A 22213-nucleotide genomic window follows, 5' to 3' on the forward strand; every position below is an offset into this window, starting at 1 on the left:
CGATAAGTTTGTGGCTTATTAGGGGTGAAAATCTGGAAATCCCTACAGGAACATTTTTTTACTGAATGGTATGAATTCAACGACATCACTCGTGTATACAACTCTCTGACACTCATTAGCGATAATGTGATAGCTTGAAATCCATGATTTTGTTTATTTGTCATTTACCTAACTTTGCTTTATTATTCTAAAAAAATTATTTCTCCTTGATTATCTGTGATGAGTTGATCTGTGTTAAGTTCCAAAACCTTAAACCGTCGTCATTACTGGGTAGCATTTTGTAAAAAATCAATTAACATATATTCTAAACATGTCTGAACTTACTGCCTCTTTAAAATGATTTTAGAAGCTTTCATCATTATAGCTGAGTATTATGGCATACATACAGAATGTTGTCTATATAGTCTAGATAAATAAAAAAATCTGTTGAACAAGGGGTGGGCAATCGTGATTAAATCTGTCACATTAATTTATATTGCAATACTTCACATTTTCAGTAAAGTCAACTGAAGAACTTATGAACAAAAGTATTTTCTAGCAAAAGCAGCAAATTGAAAACCACTTTAACACATTGGTGCAAAACTCATGTCACATCCTGTTCTTCTAATTAACTGATGACAGTTCCACCTACTTTGGTGTAAATGGTATCGTAAAATCTTGGCTGACAAATTTAAATAGTCTCATATTATGTGTCCTCATATTTTCCGCCCAGCACTCCTTTTGATTAAATCAGAGTATTACACCACACCCCAAACAAAAATAAAAAAACAAACTACCATAGTTCAACTAGATTTTTATTTGACTTTATTCGCTTGATCATTTTCTCCAACCCAAAGACAAGAATACACAGCATAAATTGAAAATATCCCATTTAATAGTTTACAACTTCTCATCTTTAATCATCTTTTCATACTTTCAGTCTGACATTCACACTCACCTTGACTCCATGGAACTGCTGTTCAGTTCAACATGTCAAACTCGACTGGGAAAAAAAAAAGTGAACCTTACATCTCCACCCTCCCCCCCGACAAATCAGATACCATATTGTTTTACAGTCAGGACAGGCCTGGGGGGGAGGGGTTACAAACATTTTGTTTTCAAAATACAAGGTTTGCATTGTTTGTTTAAACAGGGAAACTGAACACGGTCGCAATTCAGATGCTCTTCCAAGCCCTTTACACACTGAATTCACCCCCAACAAATAAAAAAAACAAATCAGTTAATCCAAATAATCCAAATGACGGATGTGCACTTTCAACACCCTCTTAAAAACATTAACAGTATTGTGAGCACTAGCTGAACAACATCCTATTGTACATGTTAGTCCTGACCCATGAAGGTGGTGTGACCAATTTGTATCGTTTGAACTTGTCTTGCATCTCAAAAAGAATCTCAGGCCAAGAGTAGAAATGACATTATTTACACTGGTTTTTCACATGCAGCTCAGAAGCTGAAAGTTGAAATTGCAGCCCAAAAAAATCATGTCCTATCTAGATAAAAGACATGTCACACAGCGCCTCTCAAGCATCACTTCTTCTTCTCTCACACACTCGCACACACGCACACACACTTACACACAGTAATATAACTTCAAACGCTGATCACACCGCTGATGGGTATTTGTTTCCGTTTCTTTTCTTCCTTTTAAGTTACACTGTCCAAAGCACTTATGTTGGGTTCATTTCCATTTGTACATTTAAAACGGCATGGATTACAGTTTCATTAGAAAGAACTCAGATCAGATGTGATTAACAAGGGTACATACTGGATGAATAAGACAATACAAACAACACCAACAAAAACATTCAGGAATAGATGTAATGAAACTTCCTTTCCCATCCTATCAGCCTTCCGTTTTGCACAGCTCCCCCTTGTGGTTATCTTGTAGCACAGGCGTGTCCCAGGTTTGTTCTGAGCAGCACTCCACAATACAAAACCAAACAAAACAAAAAAGGAGAAAAAGAATTGATCCATTGCCTTCCTACTACATATCGTGCTAAAATAGTGAGGGCTCAGATTAATCTGATATGATGGGCTACAGCCCCACCTTTTATCTTAGCAACAGAGAAGCTGCAAGGTGTGTCATGCAGGTGATAGAGGGATGAAAGTAAAGAAAGGAAGTCAAAAGAAAACCCTGCACTGTTCCGACCAAGGGAAGGACACTGCCACTCCCAACATGCATATGTGGAACCACTTAGGACACAAAAAGCGGCACAAGTATCGGCTCTAAACTCAATTCCGATTTGAACCCACTGGCCATAATGTGGCTAAGTAAATCACAAGTGAGGATGGAAACATCCGCATGTGGCCTTGAGACACGAGGCTTGGAGGAAGGTGCTACATGCCAGACAAAAAGGCAACCTTGTAATCAACGAGAAGAGCCGCGTCGACAACGAGGGGCATCAATTCACAGATCAATTTGTAGGTAGAAGACAGTTCAAGTGATGTGAATTGTCGAGAGTGCAGGACACTAAACCGCACACGAGGCCAGAGGGAAGAGTAAGATCCTGGCAAGAAACCTGCTCCTCTTCAACAGAGGGCCCGGACACATGAAGAGTTTGAGGGGCAGGGAAGCAGGATGAAGTAAGGTGCCACTACTGCCGCCGCGCAGCACTGTGCTTAGGTTTCTCAGTAGTACAGTACATTATTCAGACAGATTCAACCCATATCTCAACAGCCAAGGGAACCCAGACAAGTAGCCTACCGACGAGATGACACATCTGATCCTGAATGAAGTGTGAAGAATAGCAAATCAAACCAAATCTAGCTCAATTGCATCCCTTTTTAAGATTCTGTTTTGTACATATATGCATACAATTATACTTCCTAGCTAATCTCTTAATTCTTCATGTGGGTTTTATTTCATCGGATCAGATTTGTTTGTTTTACAACTATATACAATGTACAGGCAGCAGATCATATATCTTTTACAATGGGTTATTGATGATACAGGGAAGTCTCAATAGACTGATGTTGACTGGATCGATTTAGACAATATACATCGTGAATATTTAGAATTTTTAGAAAATGGTATCTAAAAAAAGGATGAAAGATAGTACAAGAGACAAAATTGTAAAAGCCCTCAATATATACAGAAAAAAAAACCAATATAGCATTTGTCAACAACAGAAAAAAAAGTCCTAACTGAAATAATTTCCTCCATATACACATATCATAGCTCAAAAATATTTCCAAAGCTAATAGTCTCTCTGATTTGGTCACAGAAGTTAGATCGTGAAGCATAGTGAAAAGAAGAATACAGCCTGATTGAACATCTGAGGATCTCAACACAGCATCACAGGGCTGCTCAGCTTGTTAAGTAATGAACGTACAAACTACCACTAGTCTCTCTCTCGTGCAGACGCTCCCCTTGATTGCAATTCATGACTAAACAAAGCGCTCACACTACTGCCACTGACGGTTAACAGAAAGAGAGAACATCGTGAGGTATTAGGGTTACTGTCGCCGACAGCGTGGTCAGAATCGGATTTAAAGAAGACGAGAACTACTCCCCACAGAACAACCCGTACCTCACCGTGTGATCCACACTCACTTCAACGTTTGTCGACGAGGACACCTCACTTCAGTAGAATATTTTCAAAAACACTCTAAACCTCGATGTCAGCTTATGAAACGTTTACATCTAGTAGCTGCCGTAGTCTTGAAGATTTTCCTTGTTTTTAGGACACGTTATTAATAATATCCAATTTGTGTATTTGTAATTCTGCCACACAGTATAAGGGAGAACGATCAGATTTGTGAAGCTGTAATTTAAGTTTTCTATCAAATCCGAACTGTGGACAACTGAGTATGTCACAGTGAGGGAATGACTATTATTAACTCTTAATGAGATACAGAATTGAGAACGTAAAACTTCTGTGATGAAGTGATACATCTGTTCAAATCAATCAGGGACCATTTCTCTCAGATTGAAAACACAATCAGCACACGAGCAAACTTACAAAGCTCATACAGAACTCAAGAGTTTCGGAGCTTTTATCCAGCTAAGTCAGAAAGGCACATCACTTCGATATCAGGCATAAATAATTAAGTCAATTTACTGCAGAAATAAAAGTTTCACAAAAATAGTGCCAATAAGATGAGCGTCCCCATCAAAAAAGACAGCCATGAAAAAGAAGACTTGAGGGAGAGAGGGGGGGAAAAAAAGCATTCAGTGCATGTAACTACATTCATAACAAGCTTCATTTACATGTATGTGCATGGTGACCAAGTTCAACCAGGTTAAATTAATCTGAAATGTGTCGAAATTGCAAACATGACTGTGAGGACAGAGATGCAGTAAAAGGTTTAAACAGAGATCCCCAACACAAATGCAATCAACATGTCTTCAGATAAATTTCAGGCGTGGATTCAATCCATCCCGATGAGTGAACAGCGTCAAACTATGCAAAGCAATTATCCTTTGAATTAAATATACACATCTAGAACTAAAGCTACAGATGAGATGATTTTAGAGAGAGCTGTGTGGGCTGAGTATCTTCTCCTAAAACTTCCCGCGGGTGATCAAACCGGGCATCTCGGATCTGTTCATGCTCGTAGCGTCCATCGCGACAACACAAATGTAGACGACTTCCTATAGAAACATAGGATAAAGAGATCTACTACCAGAGAACCCCCTCCGAGCTCGAGTCAAGGTGTGATTGTGATCCTAACAATGCTCAAACATGCTTTAAGCAAATTAATGTAATTCAAAATGTATACAACTCTCTGAGAAGTTATATCACTTATGATATGGAGTTTATGACTGAACTAAATAGACCTTTCAAAGATTCTCTCCGCTGCCATCACAGGACCGAAGGTTCATAGAAAAATCCTGAATGCAAAACCAATCATGAATAATGGAGCAACGTGTTTATTTGAAGTTTAATCATAAATTTAAGTAAAACCAAGGTTATTGCATTGCTTGTAGCAGGCAACGCGTTTTCCCAACAGTGACTTGAGTGGTTAAGTGTACCACAGTGAATGGTGTACATACTGTATATGTGCTTTTGTGGGTGGTGATGGTGCAGGGTGGGGGTGGGGTGGGGGGGTGTTTGTGGAAAAGAGTACGGACTAAGCAAAGAGATCATGGAAACCGATTAAGAAAAAGAGAAGATAAAGTTCATTGATTGATATGTTTCCCCAATTATTCTGGTGATGTCAATAGTCAACAGGGTCTTCGTAGCATCCGTATTTTTCTCCTGTGTTAAGATGCTCTGCTGCTTCCCATGCAACTCGAGGGCAGCGGTCTGCATTGTCGTCACAGGGGGATCCATTGGAAGAGAGGAGGGAGGTGAAAGAAAATCGTTTTCATAGTTCCCTTGGTGGGGCTTTTAAGAGCAACGGGCGCAGCTCATCACTGCCAGGACTGAGGGGGGAAATTATTAACCTCAGCCAGGTCTTGCATGGGCGAGCCTTTGAGGGTGTACGTCAGCTTGATCCTCATTCGTAGCTGTTGCTGAAAAGTTGCGAGGACGGTCATGTTTATAAAAAAGTAGAAAATTCTGGCAAATCATGTAAAGTTGCAAATGTCTTTTTTGTCCTTGGTGTTTCAAAAAGGACAAAAATAACAGATTCAAGACAATTTGTGAAAAACAAACTCACCTTCTGTGGGTTGAGGACTCGGATGACCTGTGTGACAAATCCCTGGTTGAGTGCTGGGACAATATTACTGCTAGGGGAGAGGAGCTGCAGCTGGAATGTCTGAAAAACAGATATTGGACAGTTTATTAGAGGACAATTTAATGGACATCAATTGAGAAATGGGGTTATTATAGCCGTATGAACCAGAGATGCACTTATTGATTGGGCGCTGACCACAGATGTTCCGTTCAAATGACTCAATTGCACTTCTATCGATCAGATAAGACGATTGTATAATTGGTGATGTGGGCAAATGAACAACACTCAATGATTTTGTTGCCTGAAGCGTCATGGCAGCCAGATATTGACGGCACACATTTATGATTTGTTCTTTCTGTCTAAACAAACACAGACTTGTTATGGTGTCAGGTAAACACTGTTTTGTGGTTAGTAAAGCGATTAGATTTTTTTATTGGTCACAAAAGTTAGTGATTAAAGCATCCCTACATTAATTTAGGAATAACCACACCAGTTAGTTATATGGTTTATTTCCACTTGTCATAAAGATGTTTACAACATTCATGAGGTTATGGAGACATTATCTACATATCAGTGGCATTAAATGCTATAAAAGCCACTTCATTTCAGGAAGTGAGTGTGCCTGCTTACCTTTGGTACTGCAGCCTGAAAAACAAATTCTGTCATATCTGCCTCTGTTGAGTTGGAAGCATGGATGGTGATGACGGCGATGTTTGGATTGGGATTAGCTCTCTCAAATGTGAAGTCTATTTTCAGACCGTTCTTGTTGTACGCCGTCATTGGAGGAATACCTGAGCAGAGATATGAGAGGAGCAGACCATCAAAAGATTTAGATATATAGCTCCTTACAATTCACAGCATGCATCATGGTAATCCAAGGAATGAAACACAAAACAATTTAACATAATCTTTTAATACACAAGACCAGAAGCACAAACTACTGTTTATATGGCAGCAGATGGAGAGAAGGAGAGCAACTGACTCTCACCTGCAGCTGCAATGTCATTAAACAGGGGCTGTGAGGAGAGGCCATCCAAGAGGAAAGGGGGTTGGGAGGAGGGGGCAGGGGCTGGACCTGAGGGGGGGGAAGCAACACACCAGGGTTTAAAAGGACACAGACACACTATTATAAATCCCACTGTTCCCATGTTTCTCCTCTTAAGTTGATTTATAGCTAGTTTGACTTATGCTGCAGAATTTCTCAAAAACAGCGACCAACTTACAATATGTTATTGTTGTTGTCGTCGGGACACAAAGACCAAACAAACAATACATTTGTGCTACACCTTGTTTGAATCAATATTCTCAACAGAACAGTCAAATTCAATGCAGTTAAAAGTGAGCTCTATGGTGTTGATATTGGAATGATGAATAATGAGGAGCTGCTTCATAGCTGCAAAGTACATTACTATGGACATGTTCAAGCATCTCTGCAAGTCATTTAAGTCAAACTCCTAGTTGCCATGTCACCACGGGTATCAAGAAGTTAACATATGCTGTTTATACAAAAACCAGGCAGTTTAAGAGCAGATGCATCAGATTCCCACTTCTGCAAAACACAGGTTTATACTAGGTCCTTGCATTGCTCTAAATGGGGTGATGCAGAGCTGTAAACAGAGTATCCTACCACTTAGCGAGAGGTCACCAAGCAGATCAAGCAGCTCTCCTCCAGCTGAGGCAGGCTTGGTGGGGATTGTGGTCTGGATCACTGGCACCACATCATTACCACCCAGCAAGTCTAATAAATCATTAGCCTGGGGGACAGGGACGACATGAAAACATGACAAATTACTTACAGTGTTCACCACATTAATTAATCATGAGACAATAAACATTTAAAATATATAACTATTCATTATCAGTATAGTTAAATTGAGCTCAACCATCTATTTTCTGCTACTTACCTTTAGTCAGATCTTTTAAATAATTATATACTCTCTGAGTAGTACAGTCCACGTTAGGATTTTAGATCTCATATTGGGAAAAAAGTATCCTGCTGATTGCTTATCTAGTTAATATATTCAAGGTGTGAGTGTTTTATTTGTTCATTTTAAAATAATGAAAGCTGTCCTCACCTGGTTGGCTGGCTGGGTGACAGGAGGTGGATGTTTCGGTTCCACACCAGAGGGCTCTGTCTCCCCATTTGTCTGAGCAATCTCTGTGGGGCCATTAGATGCAGATTTCTCCATAATGGGCATTCGCTCAAGCAGAGCTGGCCTATAGTCAAGAAACAAGCACAGAATAAGGAGGGAGGCAGAAGATGTTCCAAACTCAACCATGTGAGGATTTTCCAAAATCTGCTAAATGGCACAATGAGGTTGTGATGGATGTGATGATGGAAGATAGGATTGCATATTCACCTCATGTGGTCGTATTTCTTGAAAAGCGCGTTGTACTCCACAGCTCTCTGCTGGAGCTCCACATCGATGCTACTGCCATATATCGAAACCACCTTCTTGATTCGGCTAAATATTACAGGTTAGCAAAAGAGAGTGGTTTCGGTTAATGAACTTAATCACTTTGGCAGCCAAAGGTTTGCAAAGCTTCAAAGTCAAAGATTAGTATTAAAGGTTGTTACTCACTTAACACCGTTGAAGCGAGTCGACAGCTTCATGATGGCAGTGAGGGAGTAACCCCGGGTCACAGGTGTGGACATGTTGGACACCAGGAGTCCTTCTAGCACGTCCAGAACTTCATCTTCAGAGACCTTGATTCATCAGGAAGAAAAGAAAAACATCACAGATTAAAGGTTTGTCTTCAGTTTGTGTGTGTGTGTGTGTGTGGGGGGAGGGGGGGGATCTTTCCAGGTGTACCTGGATGGGTTCCTCTTCTTCACATTGTCCGGATACTAGCAGGTCTCCATACTCTCCTATGCACCAGGAGGCCACCTGCACTAGAGGTTGCTAGAGGACACAGAGTAACTCACGTCAAACACTGATGAACTGTTCAGCCACCTGGAAACACTGCATTACATAACCAAAATGGATGTAGGCTCCATTAATGAAGATGTCCCAAATCTAATGAGAACTGCTCTGACCTGTGAGATGTCATCCAGCAGTGCTTTGTAGAGTCTCTGAACTGTGTAGGCATGCATCTCCACACTGTTGGTGATGAGCTGGATGAGGTTTGGAACGGAATCGTCTCGCACATAGCTCCCTGCCTGTTAGGAAGAACAGAGAGGCCAATGAGAAAGGAAAATTAATCTTCCTTAATCTTTCTAGATTTGCATTAAAATGAAAGCAAGTGTTGGCTAAGGTGTGTCCCCAGATTTGGTGAGAACACACGTGTTTTGTGGGGTAATACTTCTATTGTTTAGAATGCTGAGAATCCAAATCAAACGGCATTAGAGGTAGGATTGTTATTTAATATACGTACTGTTGTCAGGACTCTCATAATGGTGTCTATGTGCCATCTTTTCGAAGGGGCATACCTGTAAAACAAAGAATACATTCATTGGTCCCAAAAAAGGATGATGAGCGTGGAAGTTTAATAAACTCTCTACATCAAGGAGACAAATGCTGTCAGAATATAAATGGTATCAACATAGTCTGTCAGACGATGGATCACTCATTTTATCATCATACAGCATTTTAGCACGAGGCATCGTCTGTCCACTGGAGAGCAAACAAATGATCAGCTTGGTGCAGGTATATTTCATATTGTTTATATAACCTCTTCACAGACATAACTCATCTTCAATTCATGCAGACACAGTTACTTCTAACAGACTGTATCAACCTTGAACTCTGTGCTGGAAGTATTAGCAAAGAGCAAAAGCTGAGAATCATTTGCAACCTTGCACATGACAAGGTCACACGGAATGTGCTATCATATTACTACAGAGCAGCTGTACAGTTAGTATGTGTAGTGAAGTATGTGTGCCAGTGCCATACTTCTCTGCAGCTAAAAAGACTCCTGATGCACAGTCTGCTTTGAATTCCGGGTCACAGGAGTCCAGGAAGTAGAGCAGCTCTTTCATCATGCCTCGAATGTTGTTGCCGTTCACCAGGGCAAAGCTCAGTTCCATTGCACGTCTGCGCAGCAATGACAAATACATCAAGGTCAGAAACAAAAAGACTGAATAATAAGACATGTAAAATTCAAACCGAAGGAATGTGTGCAGTGAGACAGTCACCTCTTGATGGACACATCCAGGTCTTTTAAACAATCCACAATGGTGCTCCGGTGCCTCTGCACTGCATTGTGGTCCGTCTGTACCGTCTTTAGTAGGGAGGTCAATGCTACGTATCTAGGATAGTGAGTTGAATTACAGGAAGTCAGAATCACATTTTGGAGAACCTCCTGGCAAAGTCAAGTTCTGTGGGTGAATTAATTACCTTATATTTTTGTCATTGTTAAGAAGGAAGCGACCTAGTATGTTAATGGCCAAGACCTGGAGGAGAAAAGACATTTAGGTCATGAAAGAATATTTCAAACTGCTCGTACCGATGCATGCTCATATGTTCATTTAAATCAAATCAGCTTACCCTCAAGCCACTTTCAGACTTGATGTCCATTATGGTCAGCACGGTCTCATACAGGATCGCGTTGCCTACATTTTTACTCGTCTCTGTGTTTGTTGCAACCTGCAAGTTTAAACACAATTAATTTGTCAGAATGACATTTAATCCATGAGCGTTAAAGTGAAAACAACGACTGAAAGTGCAAGTCTGACCTGTGCGAGAATGTCATTCATTGCTTCACTGGAGTCGTCATCACTCTTGCCTAAAATTCGCAGTAGTCTCAATATCCGCACCTAAGAGAAAATAATCAATTTATTTGACAAATCGGACACACTAGTGATCCCTAATAGGAAAATTCAGACTTCTCTTGCACCATCCCTTGTTTTCTTCTTGTCTGTTGTCACTCTTTTGCTGTTATTGGTGTGCCATCCCACAATTACTGTATACATACATATGGTTTGTAAATCTGACCATTATCTCACAGTTTAACCTACATTAAATCAAGATCGGGATTTATTTTTAGATTTTTTTAACTTCCACAACGGCTGTAAAAATCTCTGTCCTGATACAACATATTTATTGCTGTCATTTGATCCTCAGGAGTTCTGACTGCTCTTGGTATGGAAAGCATCAGGATAAATTGGGCTCTGCATGTTAAGCATAGATGGCTCACTGGAAGAAAGAGGGAGATTTACCTGCAGGAAAGGGTCGCTTATGCCTGACACATCATGCTCAGGAGAATATCCAGACATGATTAGGTTCTTCAGGATTCTCACCAACTGCGGAACCAGCTACAGAAAGATCAACAACACAAGACAAAAGACGAGGTGTCACAATATTTGCGTGAATCTCACTAACTTTTCAAGCTAATAATTATTCATTCACAAAGGAAGCCATTTAAACTACTGTCAAGAGCAAGGGGTTAAAATATTTGTTTATTGAAGTAGATCGATATGGTTAAAACTCAAGATGATTTCAAATTTTTGGGGTTGTAAAAATTAAACCCTCGGTCGTATAATTATATTAGGTTAGAATATTTGGCTTAGAAAGGAAAATCTAGAAACCCTCTTATTTTATAAATGAACATGGCTAAATAAACTGATAAGTATTGAAACCTAGAATTTTACAAATAATTTTATTGTATTAAAAAAAGTAAATTTAACATAAAAAAATAATTGCATTATTATTTCGATCTCTGTGCCTTTCAAAGCAGCTTATCAAAATATAACCTGAAAAGAACACTTGAAATATTTTGCAAACAGCTTGCTGTCTTATGCAACATTAAATCTGAAGACTTGAGAGGTCTAAGATGTGTTCAGTTTTTTTGTTACAGGATATGTAGATACGAAATTAATATATATATATTTTACTCTGCTGTGGGTGTGAGGACAAACTTGCATCCCGAAACGCCAGATTTTCAATGTATTAACTTCCTTTTTGCTCGTTTGTTGTAGACTTCTTTAATGGCCAATATGACTGTAAATATTCTTAACTAATGAACCACAACAAAAAATTGACTAACGTAAACTCTGCAAAACTTTTGTCAAACCCTTAACTTTTGCTCAAGACAGATAAACACCTCTTTAAAGTTACAGTTATAAAGAGCTAAAACGGTTACTGACATGACCCATAAGCTACTCCCTTACAATGACACAGATACAGTGAAGATCACCTGATCTTAGTGACAACGTCCTGTGCAATTAAGTGAAAACACACCCACCCAACTGCTTTTAAGTAGACACTGATCAAATGAGTTGCATATATTTACACTGAAAACAATAGTGAAAAATGTATCTGACAAATGGACCAAAAACTCATTTGTACAATTCAAAAAACACTGACATAGTAATGATCACTGTGCAAGTTAAAGAAATCAAATTGTAAATCAAACACAAGATGACATTACTCAACACAAATTTGGTTACGGCTGAGGTGACTGTGAAGAGTGATTACTATTTACAGCATGCACCAGCTATGAGATCAGAATGTACTCTTACCTTCTCATTCTAACACAATGCAGGAATTGTAACAAAGACAAATGACAGAAAAAATATGAGGTAGATGTTAGGGAGGGGAAACTGGAAATCATTCACTTTCAGAGAGCTCAGAAATTAATGTTTAGATCATGAGCATGAGGAGTGGTGCTTCTGGCACAGTATTTGTCACACCTAGAGGAGGAAGAGGTACAGCAGTGTTTGAAATACATGAGGAAAAGACAGAGGTAGGAGATATAAGATTGAGACATACTTTGAATGTAGAGGAAACCTGTAGCACAATCTAAACCTCAAAGTTTGACTAGCTTAGCGATATCAAAAGGAAATGTGTACGCAAAGGGAGAATGAAATGTGACATGAGCTTACGACAAATGCAGAAGAAATTCCTGAGGAAATTTAGAGAGTAGTATCCATCTGTACCTTTCTGAAGTGGGACAGCATGTCAGGACTTCTTTCACACATTTCAGTGAGGAGGACAACTGATGTATGGAGAACACCTGAGGGAACACACACAGGAAAGGTTATGTGTTTTGAAAGAATATGTTGGCAAGAGTTCAGGTTTGTTCTCCTATTTATTACCAGGATATTCAGACCTGTGTAAAAATGGAAATGTATAGCCAATATAACCACTGTTACAGTTATGAATTATATAGACGGATAGCCTGAGTAAGAGATAGGTTTAAACATTTCCTGGACTAAGTTTTAAAACTTATCATAGCTGAAACACTGCATTGGGATCTTACAACTCTAAACAATGTCATGGTAATAATTATATCCTCTGTATTGACATTTGCAAGGTTGACCACAGAATCAACCTCATGTTATTAAGTAATCTTATAGGAATGTGTACTTGTCCGCATCTGATTGGTCAACACAGTACACGTGGAATGTGGTTTCTTTTAGAGCACGTGCCAGCATTTCTTTTATGTAACTCTGCCATTACGCCTTTTCAAAGCAACAGATATTTAGACACGTCATAGTAGAAAAGGCACATGCGCAAATATGATGATGATGACTGAAGCTGCTTCAGGCTATTGGTCATAAAACTTGTGCGTACCAGCTGACTGTCACATGTCTTGTCTTACTGGACCACTTGAACTGAACTGCCATTGTTAATGTTATCTCTCATACCTGTGCTTTCCTTACATGACAAGAAAAAATGTAAGCTACGCAGTGGCCTCATAGAAATTAATGAATGTGCTGTGTTATTGCCACGTACTGCCACTGGCAGAATATAGATACGAGTCAAATATTTAACTTTTCTTAGTGGGTTTTTGTAACAACCATATATTCTGTATGACAGACAAGATAAATATCTGCAAAGTTGTTTTTAAAATGTTTTACATACATTGCAAAACATATATACCAGTACGCAGGCTTTGCTTTTGTAGTACTTAGTACCAATATGATGTCAACAATTATGATGAACTAGCATACATATGATTAACCATAGAGGACGTCAGGTGACAGCCTCATAAATCTGCGCAGGTTTATCATTTCCTAGTGACCTGAAGGTTGAAAACACATCTGTGGGATTGGAGTGAAAAGCAGTGGTGGGTGAATTCTGAAGCTACGTGATGCATTCATAAGTATGTCATATTTTTAAAACTATGTTGAAACTTTAACTAATGTAATAATAATGTTTTCTATTTTTACATGTGAGAGAACTTTCCCATCAGTGAGCAGGCTGGTCGCTGAGTACATATTAGTGGATGTTACGACCATGTCACACCATCCTAAATTTACACTTTATTCAATGACGTTTACTAAAAGGACAGACATGAACCGTTTGTTTATTTTCTGATTGTCTATTTTCAAGCAAACATTAATGCATTGCCACACAATGTCAGAGAAGGGCAAGTTATTTCAGCACACCAGCAAACTTCCCTTGGAGCATATCTCCCCTGCGTGGGGGGGACACACGCGCCGAATACTTTATGACAGACTCATTAATTCTGCTCTCCTCTGCAAAGGACACCACCAAAAGGACACGAGCTGTCCAGCTGTTATGAGCGAGGCACTGTGAATGGCAGTAAATAGGACAAAGTCTACATTCGTGTCGTAGAACGAGCACATGAGACAGCGACGGGAACCTGACAAACCGTTTACACTCACCATGATTCTTCTCGCTCAACAGGTTTTTTGTGGCTGGAAGGAACATTTCCATGAGTTCTGGAACCTTCCTGATGACATGAACTGCACACAACGCTGCCTGTCAAATATTTACACATGAGAAAATCCATGAAGAAAAGTTCTGGTCTTCAACACTATATTGTACTTCAGAGAGTCAAGTGTAACTGCATACATGCCTACATTTTCTATGACATTTCATTCATGTAAAAATATATAAACATGAAAACAGTGAGGCTTACTTTTTTCCTCAAGTAGGAGTTAGATGTTTTGAGCAGCTTCTCTACCTCCCCTGCCAGGTCACGACACATTTCTGAGGAACCCATGCAGCCCAAAGTGCACAGGGCTAGACCCTGTACATATTGTGTGCTGTGATTTAAGTCACTGGTGTGGGAGAAGAGAGTTGAATCAGCCACGGAAACAGACAAGAATACATACTAAAATACTCAGGGATATATGAATTCAGTGGAAAAGAAGTTAAAACAAGTTATCAAAGTTTCTACAAGGGTTAAGTGAGGTTTTGGGGTGGTGCCCAAATAGACATCTACTTAGAGCACAAGTCATAAATTTGATCTGTCAATCATAAACAAATCATTGTGCCTCTCAAATGCAAATAAGCAACCACTTAAAAGCTGAATATTAACTATATTAACCGGAGATCTTGCACTTACTTCTTAATGCAATTTGTCATTAGTAGGTGGACGTCCTGCCTCTCATCCAACAGCAGCATAGCTCCCAAATAACCTATCCGTTTGTCAGTGAACTTCTGGGATGCGATCAGCTTCAGGCACTCCAGCTGGAAAACCAATCATCATGTCACAACACTACCCAGGGTATAAGCTTTGTTCCGATAATGTCACTGGAAATCTAAAAAAGACCCCCCCGCCCTGCCATCGCCAAACATACCTGCCCAAAGTGTGCTGGGTAGCCCAACATGTGCATATAAAGTAGCTTGGCCACATTTCTGCAACGGTATGTATTGTCTTCCTCTCTAAAGGACGAGCGGATAGCAGCACACTCTTTCTGGATCATCTCACGCTCCTCTGCCTGGGTCCGTGCTGTCCGGATGGTCCGGATTAGCTCCCGAAGTCTAATCGGAGCTGGCATTCTCTGGAAAACATGAAGAAGAGAAACAGGTTGGCACACATTGCCTCAGAATGGGACTGGGACACCAATACAGAACAGCTACATTTAGAATGAAGAAAAGGGGAAAGAGTCATACACGTCAGCATGGGCTCAACAGTATGGTAATGAGAAGGAAAGAAATTTGATTGCTGGCCAGCTGTTTAAAAGCCGCTTCTCTAATAGTACTGGTATGCAAAGTTGGATGGAAATGAAGGTGAAGCTTTGGAGAGCACACAAGCTTTAAACAACAGGTGGAGGTTTATATAGTAAATAAGGAAATGCTTAGTCGTAAGAATAACCTATTGAGAAACTAATTTCTCACTCAAGATGAATAAACTCTTTCATGGAGCATGATAAGTGTTCGGTTGTGTGAAAGTATATATATTGAGCTATTAATAAGTTCTAATAGACAAGCAAATAAAACTTCCGAGGAGATAAAACACAGTTCATTACAACAAGACAGAACTTAATAAAAGTCAGTGTTTTATGACAAAAACATTTAAATTGTTTTTGAATCAACAGGATGATAGTGCAGCTCTTTGGATGCGTTATGACATCTCTTAAGTTCCATTGTTTATCATCTTGTTCAGCATCTTAAACAAGTTTACCATATCATAAAATGTTCATATGTATGAAATGTCCAATAAGTATGAAAGCAAGTCGGTTTTTCAATAAGTGGGACAGAATCCGTCTGGTTGTTAGAGCAGATTTGAGGAGTGACAAACAGAAAGTTTGTATTCTCACTGGATAAATGAGAAAATGTGTTCCAAGTTTGATCTATTTTAATTAGCAATGAAATTGTCACAAAAAGGATGTGAATATTACTCCTATAAAACTGGAGAGTTATTAATGTTGGCTTCTCTATGAGAAAGGGACACATTTTTGTCTCCCATCTCCTGGAGCCTTTTATCTGGTAACATGCAGCACATAATTAAGCTGCTCCAGCAACAGAAACAATGGTTATTACTTGTCAACAGATCTATTTTCTTCAAATAAGTACCCAGTCCTGAAAAAGGATGTTTGGCAGAGAGAATAAATTTCGACAGAGTAGCGACCTTAAAAATCTAATGGGTGAACTAGTGGATGTTGTTGCTGATAGACAACTGTTCTCATAGATAATGTAATTATTCTCTTCTCTAAATGTGAGCCTGCACTCATTAAATCATGTCTACAATTTTAACTGCCCAGACAGACTGTCCAAGTTTTTACAATTCAAGGAAGGTAGAGGATTCAAATTCTCCTGGACAATTACTTCACCACAGGAAAAAGTGTTGTTAATTCAGACGCAGGCTGCCTTTGCTGATATATTTTCAGATTTTTTTGTAGTTGAGTTAGCATTTATCCCTGCGGCTAGATCGTTGTCATGTTAAGAGGAATAACTCTCAAAGTGGGGTATTAGATGCGTTAGCTTAGTGATTTTCCTCCTGTGATTTTCACTGACACTCACAGGTGTTGCTATATGTAGTGTACCACCCAAACCGACTCGTCTTGAGGCTCTGTTTAACTTTTATTTGTTTAAAAAAATGTTGCTGACAGTTATATTGCTACTATCGTTCTCACTAGATATATTCTATAAGACACCTGGAGATCTTACAAGGTCTTGAGCTGGCTAATTGCCAAAGCACTTTACACGGAAAGTCAACTCCAGCTCCTGTCCCCGCATGACACAAACTCTGATAATTGACTGTGCATTTTTAGATAAAGGTGACTGCAAAGAACAAGCCTTATTAACCATATGAACTTTAAATCTCCTTTCAGCATACCTAGTTGCCTTGTTTTAAGCCTGCATAACTGTGCAGGTTGTAGTATTTTTACCGGAATGTTCAGTGGAAAAGCTCACGACATACTTTTTAATCATTAACCATCACTGATGAGATCAAGTGAAATAATTTGAAACGCTGCCAATCTACTGAGGGAAATAAGTATTCAGATATACAGAGAATGAGGACATCCTTTGTTGAATGAAGTGGTGGTTTGTAGAGACTGTGAGAATTCATGGTCATTAACGGAATAGTTTCCAGCGTGGCCTGGGTGCTCGGGCAAGGCTACAATTTAATAAAGCCAGAGATCTACTGTCTGTCTTAACACCATTTAAATTACCTGAGCTGAATGGACCTAGTGTTGGGCTCCATGAAAAATGGCTCCCCGTCTCTTGCTGTGCTTATAATCAAATGTGTTCACATTCAAGAAAGTTAATCCGGCCTCTGCCGAGTTTAATTAAATTTCAGTTCCTTGTTCTTTCAGTCGCAGTATAACTGAACATTTATCTACAATCAACAAATGTTGTTATTATCTATAATGGCCATTAGTTTGTATAAATATTTATGGGAAGTAGAAGTGTCTTTAGCTTAAAAGATAAAACTTACAAAAAAGTGGGGGCACACATAGTAGGTGGGTTGCAAAGACCATGGGATGGGGAGCTGAGAGTTTATTTAATAGTTGGGCAGCAGTGTAGGGTTCCAGCTTGGCATCAGCAGACAAATTCACATTAGCAAATGGACCTGGAAGTTCTCGGTTGATTTTTTTAAAGTTTCCAAGCATCATTGTCAAGGTTCAGACCAAAACGCCTCAGGACAAAATTGGACCAATTACAGCAACATAAAGTGTGATATAAACAAACTGCTATAAATGCAATTCTTCTTTCCGTGAAAATTTACCATCCACTTCATTTAATACTGTCAAGTCAGAGGATTCAACACACCTCTCCACACCAGTGGCAGCCACCTTGGTTGTAACGAAAAACTGCGCCACTATTCTGTCAATTTATCAAAACTGGCCCCTTTCAGATGAATGGTTCTGATTGGCCCCACATGTCTCTGGAAGGATGGTAATCTGTATGAACTGCAAGGGGGGGGAAGGGACAGGACCTATCTACGAGAGTAAATCAACTGAGCTTCCTGATTGGTCTGGTTTCCAGGCAAGTGGTCTTTAAGGTCCACTTTACTACAAAGACAAAAAGGCTACCATTATATCACAGATAAAGGTGGTGACCACACACATGAGTCACTTCAGCTATTAGAGATTGTGTAAAACTAAACGACTCAGTTTACCTGAGGATATCTGGCCTGAGTGTGACTATGACAAAAATGTGCTGCTCTATGCCTTGGCCAGTGCCAAGGACATAAATAAAAAATGAATGAAGTGAATACATAAATAAAAACATTTTGTTAGAAAAGGAAAGTGTTGCACTCAGAGTTTTTTTAAGCAAAACATTTTTAACCAAGTATTTCAGAGGGATTATGCCCCAAGTCATCTTCACTTATACAAACAACACTATTGGAAGTTTTGTCAGCCAAAACAAAAACAAGACGTAATCAAACACATCTTAACAGGCAAAGTACAAATCATACGCAACAATTTATGAGACATCAAAGTAATAAAAAAAAATGACCATAAAAGCCATGATACAAACTTACAATGAGGTAATATGGATGCATTTGGAAACATGATCTAATATCAATAACATATCTTTCCTATGTAGGCCTACTTTGCATGTATTCTGAAATGTTCAAAACAAGCTTTTCCTCTCATGAGATTTGGAGAGCCAGTCGAGATAAGCTTTCAGAGCCTGACAACCAGCAACAAGCAAAAAGCTTTTACCACAGGGAGCATTCAACCTGTTGAGTATGAGACATCGTACTTGCAGCATCAAGAGATAGAACACAGTTAAAATGGTTTTACAATAGATAACTGAAAGCTGCCAGGAGTGCATGGTGAGAAACTTAAAGCACAGATGTGCTACCTTCTTGGTTTGGAAAGAATTGCACTAAAAGATCATCAGATGGCTGCAAGAGGAAAACATATACAGAGCTACCACAGGGGAGAAGCATTTTCCCTACTCAATTTTGCAGGCTGTTGGAGCCTGCACTTTGTCTCTTCATGTTCTCTATGTACTCAGTTAGAGTATGTACACAGATGTTGCAAATGAAATACTATAGAAGAAGACTTATTTCACCACCTCTAAGTGACCAGCTACGCACAGCTAAAAAATAACAGACACCAAATATACAAACAAAACTGAGGAGCAACCATGCAAGAGTATCAAATGTCAGCTTTTACATGTTTTACATTTATAATCTGCTTCATATAAATTCAAATGTTGAGTCCTGCACCTTAAGCCAGACTCAGAAGATTTGAAATACCTAACCAATTTTGAAATCATATTATATCCCGGACATAAGGAGGTACTTCTTAAACATCACATTTCTTGAAGAAATTTTAAACGTGCCTAAGCTCCAAGATTTCAAACAATGGCACATCACACACTACAGGATATTATAAACATTATCATTCCAGAGGGAGCAATCAAGGAGCAGTACAATGCCTCCTGTATTCCCACGTGATCCCATGGGAAAGGAGATGTAAACAAAATGGAGACAGGTGCAACAACTTTCTCTTCTGTTAGTACTAACAACAAAAAACAAAAGCATTAGGCTTAACCAGCCTACTTTAGAAGTGGTCAACACTGGTAGTCTACTCTTCATTGAGAACTGGAGGTCAGTTTTAATATCTGTCCACAGATCTATATCAGCATTAGTTAGCCTAAAGGGATAGAATGTTTACATTGCTCGGCATCACGCTATCAGCTGAAAGAAGTGATGCGGGCATAAACATTATCATCCAGACTTGATGTTATTGAGTCGGCCCAAATGGGTTTTTGGGCCTGCAGGTTTAAGACTGACTAAGTAAACACCTCACTTTATCAGATAATCTAAACATTGGTACCGACCAAGGTCGTGGACAAGAATTCTCCTCTGATTGTCAGGAGGGTGAATTCCTGGAAAAAAATCAGCCCAATTCTCCTCCGCCCAGATGATATTTAATGTATTCCATAGTCAAAATATCTAGATTAGTGTTGGGTGGTCAAGATTCTGTTTGAAAAAAAAACAACAAACTGAATTCATTATCTCTTCTTTTCAAGTAACTATAAAGGTGGATCAAAAAGTTGGCCAGATTGTTACATTCAACACTGTTTGCAGTCAGCCCCATTCCTCCTCCTACCAAGGTCCACAACCACATACAAGTGTTCAATCTGCTGAGGACATTGTTAAATATATGTGAACTTACTTGAAGCATATGTTCAAAGCCTTTACGAAGCTGAATTACAACTGCTCATCATCCTAGGGAATGTGTAGTTGAACATGAAGGGGCTCTCCACCTGCACAGCAGGCCCCCCCAATCGACCACCAATGGCAGCATCATGGAGGTCTAATAAAGAACTCGCTGAGTGCAAGGATTATGACATCATGTCCTAAACCCTGGCTATTATCATATTTTTTCTCTCAAGATGTTGGTTCAGTTAAGCTCTGCAAATAATTGCCAACTGCCAACAAAGTGAGAATATTGAATTTCAAAGTCAAAAGAGGAACATCACACAGAAGCATCACCTGCTAGTATAAGCATTAGGCCACAGAGTTAGTCTTTGTTGTCAGCGGACATGAAGGTTAAGTAGTTCTAATTAAGATCATAGCCGTCTTCTTTCAACCATATCAACTTGTAATGTTAGGATCCTGAGAGTTTCACCTGGAAGGACACCTGAAGTTTCTGTAGAATCCTGGGTATTTCTTCACCACGGGTAAATCATAGACAACTGAGTCATTTCACATAGAGATTAAGACAACAGGAGGAGGCTGACATTTTGGAATGGCACTTCGTAAATATGAAGGATCTGACACAGAAGTACAGGAATCACGCAAAAACAGTTCACGTCACACTCATGTGCACACTTCCTACTTACAGCTGACTTCCTTAGCGTCAACCTATTCATTGTTACGCGAAAACCAAGTGACAGTCAGATGATATAAAACGCATTATTAGAAGATAGCTGCTCTCTGCATTAAGGCGATGGGAAGGTAGCTTCGGGAACTGGCACAAAATGAGTCAACTTCTACCAAGACAGGAAGCTACCGATCTTTGGATCCACGGCTACAACCAGATGCAACGTGAACTAACTACTGACAGGTTTACTATTTGTCAAATGTTAGAAAAGTCTGACATCACTTAGGAGAAGTAGAGCCAAACATGAACCTTGTAGAGCCATATGCCCCTTAGCAAAGGCACATTACACCTTGCAAACAGCCAGCTAACCCCCAGCTAGCACACTTTGAGAGAAAGGGCAACATTTTGGGATGACACCACAGCAGTAGCTTCACCTTGGCTGACATGATTTAAGGGTTAAATGAAGATTTAATTCAACAGCAGCATAGAGTCCTGCGTAAAGGTGCTGAGGCCATTACAGACTGGATCTCACCGCCGAATGATCGGGACCTGATGCAGTTCAGGCCCTCCTGAAGCATTTGGATTATCAAGCTAGCGAGTCCCCTCTGGCGTTAGCTAGCTACCTGACAGTTTCTGTCATACTTACTTCGCGTACTACCTAGCTTTGAAAAAAAAAAAAGTACAGCGGCACAAATGTGGGCTTTCTGTAAAGACGTGAAGTGTCAATCCGGGATAACACGTTGTCACTGTGATGGTGACTCGTGGAGCGAGAACACAACACGAATGTCTGAGGAGTTTCACATCCCTAGCACACAGCAGGTAGTTAGCCGGGCTAAAGGGGCATGCTAACCGTGCTAGCTCCCTTAGCTGCTGACAGGCACAACCCCGGCGCACTGAGGGGCTGCGACTTCCTCTGCAGCGCCACAGTGAGCGTTGTCAACGTGGATGCGATCGAACCCCGGGCGGCCGGCCCCGCGTAAAGACACTATCACACACTCGCGCCGACATTTTATCCCTGGGAGATACTTACGAGCCGTAGTGGTGGCAGAAAACGACCGGATTCGCCTCTGTTAGCAATGGAGGGAGGAACACACTAGACATGCAAAATGGTGGCTACTCCAGCCTCGGCGCATCTACAGCAGGCGGAGGGTTACACTGGCG

General features: G+C 39.9%; 1 protein-coding gene across 3 annotated transcripts; it reads right to left on the reverse strand.

Annotated features, from left to right (window-relative positions):
- Positions 1-781: 781 nt before the first annotated feature.
- On the reverse strand, positions 782-22210 carry ap1g1 (adaptor related protein complex 1 subunit gamma 1). 3 transcript variants are annotated; one of them, XM_034581717.1, is made up of 24 exons: positions 22083-22210; positions 15116-15319; positions 14881-15005; positions 14452-14593; positions 14195-14291; positions 12500-12576; positions 12083-12091; positions 10781-10876; positions 10298-10378; positions 10110-10208; positions 9960-10015; positions 9758-9871; positions 9516-9656; positions 8998-9052; positions 8660-8782; positions 8436-8525; positions 8205-8329; positions 7983-8087; positions 7698-7839; positions 7250-7376; positions 6611-6697; positions 6253-6413; positions 5605-5703; positions 782-5458 (listed from the first exon to the last, which is right to left on the reverse strand). In XM_034581717.1, exons 2-24 carry the CDS (start codon positions 15314-15316, stop codon positions 5357-5359), a joined length of 2454 nt encoding a protein of 817 aa, XP_034437608.1. In that variant the 5' UTR covers positions 15317-15319; positions 22083-22210; the 3' UTR covers positions 782-5356. The 3 variants fall into 3 exon arrangements, with proteins under 3 accessions (XP_034437608.1, XP_034437610.1, XP_034437609.1); XM_034581719.1 differs by lacking the exon at positions 12083-12091; XM_034581718.1 differs by lacking the exon at positions 22083-22210 and having other exon boundaries at positions 804-5452; positions 15116-15316.
- Positions 22211-22213: the final 3 nt, after the last annotated feature.

The sequence above is a fragment of the Hippoglossus hippoglossus genome, chromosome 3, assembly GCF_009819705.1.
Source record: "Hippoglossus hippoglossus isolate fHipHip1 chromosome 3, fHipHip1.pri, whole genome shotgun sequence".
NCBI lineage: Eukaryota > Metazoa > Chordata > Actinopteri > Pleuronectiformes > Pleuronectidae > Hippoglossus > Hippoglossus hippoglossus.